An 11724-nucleotide genomic window follows, 5' to 3' on the forward strand; every position below is an offset into this window, starting at 1 on the left:
TAGTGATTGGGTAAATGCCAAGACAAAAAGAAAAAAAAACATTTGTGAGTGTCTTGAAGTTTAAAGATACATAGAACTGCTTCATAGTCATAATTACATCTAGTTTATTTGTTAGTAATACTTAATAGCTTCCCTTTTGCTTTTGCTCAAATAGAGACAGTGAGAGGAAGCTATATTCATCCTCAATGTGCTAGGAAAGAAAAGTATTTGTCCCCACATGAATTCCTGGAGAAATATAATATATATGTATATATGTATGTGGGCAATAACACATCCTCCGCAGTGTATAAAAAGACTTTCAATAGTACTCATATCTGATGACAAGCTATAACTTGTTTCACATATATATTGTAGTAATTATATATATGATGAAAAGATATAGAAAAATTATACCTCCATCTGCAATATAACCAGAAAAATACAAGGAATATTAATACATAAACGTATCAGTTCATATATGTAATAAGTATTGAACTGAAATCTTCAAAGAGATATATATATAGATGGATGGATCAAAAGAATCTTCTCATAATCGGTGGCGTCTGCTTTACTGGCTCAGGACCTAACCGAAGCTCAAGGTCCAACTCCATCTTCTCCTCTACGCCGAAAAAAATAGGAAGCTGAGAAATTCCTGAAGAAATACCAAAATTTACCTTTGCCTCTGGAAAAATGGATGGCTTTTTATTATAATTAATACCTGCAGTAGGGTTCTGATGATGCTGATGATCTTGATAAAGATCATCATTAGGGTTCGTGTCAAGAGAGAGCAAATTATTCTCTTGAGAATATTGTTGCCTCAGCCTTGCTCTGTCTCTTCTATGGATGTTCATGTGACCACCAAGAGCTTGAGCGTTTGAAAACCCTTTCTGACAGAAACCACAGGTATAGGATCTCACTTGTGTTGCTTCCTCTGAAGAATAACCCCACCTTATTCTCTCAGACTTGTCTTTGTTTTGAAGTCCAAACTCCATATCTTGGGTTTCTTTGACCAACAGACAAATTTAAAGATCCAAGTACAACGAATAATAAAACTTAGGTCAACAAAGGTCGGCTTTCAGACATTTATATAACTACACTGGAAAACAAGACGTAACAAGGGGAAATGTACGGGTTAGCTCTGTTTAACAACGTCCTAAAAGTAATATATTGAATAAAATAATAGCTCTAATTTTTCCCCCGTGATCGTTCAATGATTCTACTAGACATAATTCCTTTAGATCGCATGGAGAGGATCAATAAGAATTAATATGATTTTCACGTTTGATCTTTTAGTTTTTGTGAAAAGCTATTAAATGATTTCCCCAAGGTTGAAAAGTTAATTCTGGTTTTTAAAGGATGTATTGTATAATATTTGTTGAGTTATCTCATTGGTTAAAACACAATCTTGTAGTACTTCTTTGTACCTTAAAGGATTTAGTGTATATATTAATTAGTTGAGTTATCTCAATTTGATTGCAGCCATCGTTGATAGTTTTTTTTAATCAAAATTAACGTTCTCACGAAAGTACACAATGTAATTTATTATACATATGACAAAAGCAAATCAAATGCTCTATAGTACAATTTGGCCCTTTATATGGCGGCATTAAAATAAAGCTCCTCATTTGCAATTAGAAAATCTCTGTGCTTTTAAATATTAAAGCAAGGTTCAAGCAAATACAATTAACATATTGACAGCCAATCATATATTCACATATGCATATAATAAAAGTTCAGTAGCAAATTTTCCTATGGTCTTCCATGCACACAGATTCAGCACAGCTTAGAACTGAAGCCAAAATACTTTGGGACCAGCGAAGAAACGATCACACAGAACATTAATATTAGTGTATATAATTTTCGGTGAAATTATTAGAGAGTGTGTGTGTGTGTTTGTGTTTGATTAAAGGAAAAAGGTACTTAAAAAAGGCAGAAACGAAATCATTGAACGTCATTGCAGACAGCTAACAGAAGGAGTAGGAAGCTGTCACTTTCTTTGAAATATATTGTTCGCTTTATCATGCTTATGATATTTTAATTTATTTATATTGTATTTTCAATGAGACTTGTATTGATATTATATACTCCTCCGTCTTTAATGTAAGACCCATTTAACTAATTTGATTAGATTAAGAAAGTTAGGTAAGTTAGTTAATTATAAGGAAAGTGACACATTTTTCCTAAAACACCATAATCATCTTTCTTAATACTCCCTCTCCTTCTTCTACTTGATTATGGTTGAGGGAATATCCATAGGGGTAATTTAGAGAAAATTGATAAATATGAGAAATGAGTCTTATATTTAGGACCAAAATCAACTCAAAAATTGGGTCCTATATTAAGGACCGGAGGAGTATAATGATATTGATTTTCGGTCTTGAAAGTTAAAGAACCATAAGATGAAGTGTCGGTACACCTTCGAGTTATATATAAGAATATACAAAACACACAAATAATCTCATCATTAATAAATACACCCCCTCATGTAGGATAAATTGTTTATTTGGCTTGAAGGTGTGAGAATAAAAGTAAGTAAATGGTCAAATAAATTCATTCCATTTGTTCGTGGAGGTGAAACTCTTAAGCGTTCTAAATTTGGAATAATAAGAATTAGGGCTTGTGAGTCTTGGAGGTTTTCTCACCTAATGGAGTGGCCAGTTTTTTTTTTTTTTTTGGCAAGAGTTTTGTCTTTGAACTTAAGCACATAATATCAACGTACACTTTCATTGAGAGGCCTATGAAGAGACTTATTATCCATGGAGGGTTCTGACTGATGAGAGAATAGATGAGTGAAGTATCATTAAAGCGTCATGGAATGCACCCGATGGAGAAGTGTTGTAGCTTATAAGTTTTAGGGGATTTTCTCACCTAGTCAACTAGTATTTGGGGATTAACTCTCCCTTTAAACTAACTTACTTTTACAATGGAAACCTAAATTTTAAAATTCTGATAGAAGCCGGCTGATAAAGTTTGCTTTACTTCTAAACGCAAGACAATCTATTTTATCTTTTAAATTTATAATATTTCTATAAACTATTCCTATTAATTTCGCATATTAAAAGGAATTTCCATTAATGAGGCAGTTTCTAATACAGATAATTAATTAAAGTGAATATTTTAAAAAAATTAATACATATTTTTTTTTATAAATAACTAACTTGACTAATTTTTTTAATCCCTGCAAATTAATTATTTAGTTATTATATTTAGTATTGGTGAAAGAAATATATGTGTTTAAACATTAGTTTCCCAAGTTGACTTAGGAAAATTAGTTAAATTAACCAAACCAAACGGATGATCAAGCAACGAAGTGACATTTATGTCGATTTCTGCTGTGCATGGTTTTCTTTATATGTTCAATGCCAATTAACGTCCAGCATTTTGGTCATAACAAGCTGTACATAGCCCTCATGCATTATTAATTGAATGTTCGTTAAAATACAGTTCTAGCTATGTGATCTTTGTACCAAATAAAATATAAAACTAAAGATAGAGTAGTGTATCATATATAAAGGATTTGGCCACAAGGCAGCAACAAATGATCTTAGCGGCTCAGAAGACTTGTGCATGCACAAGCATTACAGTGACGCAAACTCTAAAAATTGACGTTTCAATATAACAGCTTGGGACAAGTGTGAACCCTTAAGAATGGTATGCAAATTTAAATATATACTAATTAGGTCACCAATAGTTTTTTTAATTATCTCTCAAGGAGCTGATGACCTTTCGAAGAAATTTCAGTTGGGGGTTTAACATTCATAAATGGAAGAAAGGTATTTCGGAATATTCATCTAAGGTTATAATTATATTTATTATGTATCTTCTGCCTCTTGAATTGTAATAGTAAATCGTAACCAGAAAAATTAATTTATTACATTTATTTTATCACAACCACCAGAAATCTAGAACAAAGATTTGATCATATGATCTTGCTATAGAAAAGAAAGATGATGGAAAGTCAAATAATTATCTCATAATAAAATATGCTTACGAAAAACAGGGTCAGAGCCTTTTTGGGGAGGTTGAAATTTGAGAAATAAACGGGAAATAGCTTACTTAATCACAATGCTTGAAATAGTAGTAGTTAATTTTGTTTAAATTTTAAGCCCTTTCACAAGTGTCAAGTTCATATCTACTTGGGCCTCATCCAAACGTGCCCCTAATAATATTCCCTCCCTCCCACTCGATCTCCCCCTTCTTTCACATACTGCAAATTGATTATTTGGTTTTTAATTTGAGAGTTTAGTGAGCTATTTGCTTTAATATTTATATGATTATAATTTTATTAAAATTTGAACAAGATTACTCTTTTTTTTTTACTACAGTTAGTAAATTGTTTAAAAAAGGGAAAAATGTCACGAAAAGTTATACCAAGGTTGTCATCTTTTGTTTCCAACTATATATATATATAGTAACTTTCCTGAATATATATATTGCGGGGAAGATCTTAAATTATTAGATACAATTGCGTGTTATTTGACAGTTACATCGAAATAATAATGGTTTGTTTTTAGATGTATATTCATTGATGATTTTCTTAATTTTTTTTCCACAGAAAAAATGTTACTCAATTTAGCAGGCCACTCTGAAAGAATAAATAAAAATAATGAGAATGAGCTTATATATAATTTAGATTTCAAACTTGTAATTGGAGAGAACGTAAGTTGAGGAGCAGCATATATTGCTGGACTAAATATATTACTATATATATGATCTATTATATCATTACCCAAAATATGAATTTAATTATATGAATGATTTATTTTATTGTGTTATATCATTTACGGAAGTCTTTCGTTCATTTTATTTTCTCTCGTCACTAATTTTACCCTCAAGTCTCAACTATAGAGTATTTGTGAAAGAGAATTTAACTTCAATGCTCATCCGAAAGAGAACATTGACAAAAACAAATTATTATTATTGCTTGGCGGCTACGTAGCCATGATTCATTAGGGAAAATATCAGTCCAATTTGTGCTTGTTGGAATTAGAATTGGACACTCCAAAAACACACTTATCACTGTAATTCAAAATAAAACTCTTTTTCCATACTTTCTAGTACTCCGTCAATCATAAATGAAAATTTGTTTTTGAAGAATCCTACCGATATTCCGAACAAGCATTAACACACACAGATATACGCGCGTCGTCATGTAGCTTTGTTTTAATATATATATATATATATATATATATATATATATATCAGGAAACTTGTCCTCAAATACATGCCCTGTGCATCCCTGGTAACTTAAACAAACGAATATAATACATAGGGATCCATCTACATATCACCGGCTTAAGAATCCAGTCTGTGAGATATCTACGTCAGCTGACACCTATAATTAGGCCTGAAATTAAACGGCATTAATGAATGTTAAGATGCCACATTTTAATCACACAACTACATATCCTCCAGTTCATTGAAGTTCGAAGGTGGCGAATCAGTTGAGCAATAATTGGCTTCTTTTTTCTCTTGACCCTATTTTGTTGAAAAGGGATCTAGTAGTCTAGTTTTCTATTATATAGAGAGACATATATAAATGTTATATACGGATCAAGCGGGGTTTTTATGTCTCACATTATTTTGGGCTATTGAGATTTGAGTGGAAAATGCAGGGTGAGGCATCTCTAGACCCTAATTGTAGTCTAACAATATATATATATATATATATATATATTGATGATACTATTGACTAATAACTAATATGCATGCCTGCCCTCTTCATTACTTGGGTTTGCGTCAATTAATGCTTTCATCTAACTTCTGTGGAGCTGTTACAAATTTCGATTCTTTCATTTTATTTGAAAAAATACATTATTATTTCAAAAAAGATCAATTTCTCAGACGATCTAAAACTGTATAATAATATGAAGGACAAAATAATAATTCACTCAATCTTTTACGGGGAAAAAGAATATTCAAACTAAAATTGAAATAACAATTGAAGTGGACTATAATATATAGATGCCAACTTTCAAACACATGTACAAAGATGTGTGTGTGTGTGTGTGAGAGAGAGAGAGAGAGAGAGAGAGAGAGAGGTAGGGTCAGAGGAATAATGACTTAATTTATGGATGTTCAGTGAGCTCGTGAGCTAGCTAGGAGCTTGTTATAATTCCCATGCAAATAAAAGTAACTATAGATTATGTATACTAATCATAATTTTAAATTATAAATAATATAAAAACCCAGACAACCAATTTCTCTTGCTCAATCTCTGATCGATTCTCTATATATAATTACAATAAATTGGAATTCTCACGCAAGCTCATGGTGATCATTATCAGAATAATATCCCTTTATCCCCTTCTCCCTCTATACACAGTCTATACTCTACAAACAGTGAATAGTCCTATTCTACAACCCCTAAAATGAACCCAGAAACGACACTTTCAACCCATGTGCAACTGCAATACTTCACTGATACCTCTCTGTGTATAACTGACCAACCCAACTCACAACCCTAAAACAAGACAAAGCTCAGCCAATCGCCTTTATATGGCTCTTACACAGATTTAGCATCTCTTTTCCTTTTTATATACCTTTCTTTTTCCTTCTTCCTTTCATTTTCACATGCCAAGTTAAGATTGCTGAAGAACATTATTAGAAAATACAAAATAGAGAAGAGACTCCCTCAAATCATTAAAGCCATCTTCATTCTTTAGCCCATGTAAGGGAATTTAGTTGTCTGTTGAGAGCTGTGACTTAAATTCTTCGGTGTGAAAGCTCTGCTTCAGTGAGTACAAATCCCATTTAAGTCAAAGGGTGTCCAATCATATTACCATCCAAGGAATTTATCAGAAGGAAGTAACCAGAATGATCGCCTTGTGTCCTGCAGCGATTTAAGCGGCAGCAATTGACTACCTAAGGCTAGGGTTTTACAGGAGGGGAATCAGAGTTCACGCTTCAATATTCTCTGTAATTAATGATTTAGGATCTTTTTTTATTAGTTCTCTTCTTGAGTGATCATTTTTAGTTAGAAGGCGGTGTATAATTCTTCGCATTACCCAATGCAAAAATTTTCTTTCGGAATATTTGTCTAAAAGAATCGGACTTGAGTTGCTCAAAAGTGATATCTCTTTTGCCAACAGAGAATTATCCCTTTGGATTAATGTAGTGTTTTTTACTAAGCAAGTAGTTTTGTACTTTATAGTGCACACCTAATACATTCATATATATGCAGAAGAAAAAACAAAAGGGGCGGAGATAGCGCCTATGAGTCGTGATGGGATAATATTCTCTTTGCTGATTATAAAAAATATCAGATTATAATAATGGGATAATGAATTTTTAAGTGGGGTTGATTCCGGAGTAGGTGGCAACTTTTGGAGGGATTTAGAAGGGAGAGGAAAAAGGTGTGAGAGAGAAGGCAAGCTTATGGATGTACTTGGGAATTAGAGATATAAAAGCTAACTGCAACAGATCTGATGATAATAATACAAAGGAAAAGGGAATCAATGTTGGGATGTATCTGACTTTATGTGGCTTTGAGAAGCTAAATCTGAGGGTTTTATGGGATAGTCTAGTGGTACTATTTGATGAGAATGTCAGTGAGGTTCTGAATGGGAAAAAGTGCTCACCATATTCCATGCTATTAGTATCAGATTATTCACCGCTTAATTAAACCTCACACATGCCCTAATCTCAATATTAAACCAACAATATTACTCACATAGACTCTCTCTCTGTGGAGTAATACATATTAGTTCTTCAAAATAATTTTAGTATCAGACAAACAGTTTCTTTGAAGATGAATTGTGTTTAAACCCCATGGAATAGTATTACTTTTACTATGTCTAAAAGGATAATCAATCATTAAAATGATAAACCGAAAACAAAAAAAGCGGGAGATAATCAATTGTTTGTTGGAATCATATTGGGAAGAACGAATTGATATACTCCATTCTCAGACTTAAACACTTGACGTTGAGACTTTGATTACACTAGCTGGATGCCCGCATGTGAGTGTATGTATATGTCCTCTCGGGTTAATTTAAAAGCCTTTTATTGATGAGGATAAAAGCACGTATCAGAAACCCTGGACTGATGCAACAATATCATCATAAATTTTCATACTTCTAGCTGGAATATGTTGTAAATCAAATAGAGGCTCTTATTTACATGATATTCTGGGAAAAATCAATATTATTGGAATCATCAATTACAATGTCAAGTATAATCTGTTTTTCGAAACAAGCCGATCGAGAGATCATCATTATTTTGGCCTCTCTATCTATGAAGTTTATATTACCGCAATACTGATGTTATCACAACCTGCAGACATATATCTAAGGCCCTCATCAGGACTGATCCAATCACACTTGAACAAATTATAGCTTCACTTTCTGGTATTAAAAGAAGCAAATTAAACAGCCAACAAGAATGCACATAACAGAGAAGAAACGGAGAAAAACGAAGAAGTATGTTATCAGGAGGAGATTTTCAATTGTGTATATATGCTACTATACCTTGTGCTTGCTTTGACCCAGCCTTAGCTCCAGATCTAGCTCTTCATTGGAGCTAGGGTTAAATTCAACTGAAGAATTTGAATTTGGGAAGAGAGGAAGAATCGATGAAGTTTCGGAAGTTCTCCTCTTCTTGCAACTAATAGCTTCCTCCTTTGCCTCACTACCTCTACACACGACCAAATTTAAACTAGAAGCCATATCAGATTTTCCACTATCCTCGCACCTGCAATCCAATACCTCTGTGATCTTCTCAGCTTCAGCTTCAGCGAAGTTTGAGCGGTTCGATTTAGAAGAAGAATAGAGAGGAGAATAATTAGAAGCCACCTTATGTCCGTGGGGGGGAATAATAGAAGAAGAATTGTAAGCTGGAACCATTATGGTTTCCTCAGTGTTTGACGATGGAGCTACTAAAGCCTTATTAGAAGGTGAAGCAACAAGAACAGAATTAGGGTTGTTGGTAGGAGAACAATTATTATTATACGGATATAAGAAACCCATAAGTGAAGAAGAAGTATTTGGAATTGTGTGAAGTTCATTGTTTTGGGGGCTTGAGGGTTGCTTCAGTCTGGCTCTATCCCTTCTATGAACATTCATGTGGCCTCCTAGAGCTTGTGCTGATCTGAACTCTCTTCTGCAGAAACTGCAAGTGTATGATCTGGGTGGCCATATGCATCCACCAAGAGGCCCAGAAGCATCCTCCGCGAAAGCTTGCTCTTCCCATGACGAATCATCATAAGAAGAAGAGGGTTTTGTTGATGATGAAGTGATGAGATTACAAGAGCTCAAAGAGTACTTCCTCTTCGTCCACATCCAGAATTGACCTTGTTCCATTATGCCCCAAGAAACGAGAAGGATAATCTAAAGGTAGAATATTGATGACGGATATGATTGTGGAATATACTTTCCTACATCAAAGTGGAGAATTTAAAGCTATAAGTAGGTATCGAAAATATGGGGAGACATAGATAGATATATGGCTTGGAGGGAATTTTTTTGTATGGAAGGTGAAGTGGTGGGTACTCTAACTTGTCTGTCTCAGAGTATAGCTAACTTTTTTGGGGGCTTTGTGGTTGGCTTCTGAGCACACAGTTTCAATACACCAAGATATGAATATACTGACTGCTTTCTCCATTTTTCATGCTTTCTGAGAGAGAAGCAAAGAAACTCAAGAGAAGACAAAATTCTAAGCAAATATATTTTCCCCTTGGTTCATTTAACTTTGACTGAGGTTAAAACTTGAATCTCTTAATTCCTGGACGGGAACGGAATATTATATTTTTATGACTCGATTGATTTTTTTTTTCAAAACAAAAAAATATTTCACATATCATGACGAGCATCTAACCAAGTCCAACTTTACTGAAGTATTGTCTGATTAAAAATGGCTTAGAAAATTAGTGAGGTGGGGTCCAGAGATCGAAATGTATTGGACTTGGAGAATGTGAGATGGCCACATCGTACAGAGACTTACTAGTGAACAAATCCGACTGATATATCTCCGCAGAGAGATCCAGCACAGAGGTGTCATTTTGGTTTTAATTGTCCAGAACAGATGGATCGATCAGTCTTTTAAAATTATATTACAACCACCACCAGTATTTTTTTATTTTCTCTCGGACAGATAAGCTATTTTTTTAAAAATTTTCTGGGATTCAATCTCGCATATTTTCAATGTTATGAAACTAAGTGGGATATTGGAACTTATTGGTAAATTATTACAAGAATTCTTACACAACCACACACTGCTAGTTGTTAACATGAGTAATTAATCATTATGGAACTTGAGGATACACACACACACGCATTCATATATATGGAGCAAGTATCCATCAATTAGTGCTCAATTTATGAAATGCAATAATTTTTCTACCTACGTTAAACACACCAGCACACAGACGATTGATTAGTCCTCATCAGAAGCCACATTTTCAGGCTTGTTTTATAAAAAAAATATTAAATTTGTACAATGTATTTGTAAAATCATTGCGTGCGTACGTGCATAATGTAACGTTTATACTGCAGCTAATCTGTAATATATTACAGCAAGCTAACGACGCTTTTTCCAAATTAATTCATTGTGTTTATAGTTTAGTTTATTGCCCACATACATAAATTGAAATTTTTATTTTTGACTTAAAAATTTTACTTTTGGCTTAAAAAAATTAAAAAAGTGTAACATTAAGTCATGAAAAATAATGTTTAATCAAACTCATGTACTACTTGACGTCCTAAATATGAGGTCTAGTTGACTAATTTAAGTAGATTAAAAAAATAAGTTAGGTTAGTTATTTGTAATAAATAGATATTATCTTTTCTAAAATATTCTTGCTAATTAAGTGTATTGGCTAAAATTACCATTATTAGAAGGATTACTTTGGAAAAAAAAAACACAATATGAGAGATAAAGTGGATTGAGGTCTTATATTTAGGACCAAAATAAAAATCAAACGATGTTTTATATTAAGTACCGAAGGTAACATGACAATGTTAGGTTTTAGTTAATTCTGGTCTGTAATCCTGGTTTCGTTTAACAGCGCTGAACACAAAATGAAAAAGAATTTTGAGTCATGATTAATTTTTCAGTACATTACAATTACTTTAATTTTCTTTTCTTTTTGTTGTATTGTTAGGGAGAAATATTCGGTGGATCCATCTATCTCAATTATTTTGTATTAATAAGCCAAATCGTGCGTCAAAATAATTGTTTGATAGCAAAACTATAATACATGAAAGAGTACTAGGGCAAATATTTTAAAGGAAAAAGAAATTAAGACAACAAGACCAGCAAGGCCTGAGATTTTTCTTAAAAATTAAAAGTAGATTAAATATTTCATTTGTTTTTATGTAGTGGATTTAGGAATCTTGAACCTCGCAAAAAGAATTATTTCAATAATTATGGATGTCAAATTATCAAAACTTTATGAATAAAAACTCAATCTAAATACAAAAAGTGATGAGAAAATGTGCCAAATAAGCTCAGAAAGAACTAATGCCTTTTTCATTTTCATCAAGATGATGCATGCGAATGCCTTTTTTCTCTGTTTTTTCCTCATTCTTTTCAACTTCAGAAAGAAACTCTCAAAAGTTGTAATTGGATTCTAGTTCTTGTATTCCATATGCGGTCCAAAGAGAGGCAAGAGTTGAAAGTTCTGAAACTTTGAATATTTGAAATTCTATTTTCTTCGGAAAAGAAGAAGCCAATCATCATCAAATTGCGTGCATGTTTCATGTTCGTTTTGTTAATTCAATATGAGTGCTATACTTTGACTGCTTTTCT

General features: G+C 32.9%; 2 protein-coding genes across 2 annotated transcripts; both read right to left on the bottom strand.

Moving 5' to 3' along the window:
- Window positions 1-387: 387 nt before the first annotated feature.
- On the bottom strand, window positions 388-971 carry LOC114741085 (transcriptional regulator TAC1-like). The gene is made up of 3 exons (XM_028929345.1): window positions 698-971; window positions 552-631; window positions 388-399 (listed from the first exon to the last, which is right to left on the bottom strand). Exons 1-3 carry the CDS (start codon window positions 969-971, stop codon window positions 388-390), a joined length of 366 nt encoding a protein of 121 aa, XP_028785178.1.
- A 6989-nt stretch (window positions 972-7960) lies between these two features.
- On the bottom strand, window positions 7961-9315 carry LOC114741080 (zinc finger protein 10-like). The gene is made up of 2 exons (XM_028929341.1): window positions 8448-9315; window positions 7961-8017 (listed from the first exon to the last, which is right to left on the bottom strand). Exons 1-2 carry the CDS (start codon window positions 9276-9278, stop codon window positions 8009-8011), a joined length of 840 nt encoding a protein of 279 aa, XP_028785174.1. The 5' UTR covers window positions 9279-9315; the 3' UTR covers window positions 7961-8008.
- Window positions 9316-11724: the final 2409 nt, after the last annotated feature.

Source organism: Neltuma alba, unplaced genomic scaffold (genome assembly GCF_004799145.2).
Source record: "Neltuma alba isolate B1F8T4 unplaced genomic scaffold, ASM479914v2 tig00003266_pilon, whole genome shotgun sequence".
In the NCBI taxonomy this organism is placed as follows: Eukaryota; Viridiplantae; Streptophyta; class Magnoliopsida; order Fabales; family Fabaceae; genus Neltuma; species Neltuma alba.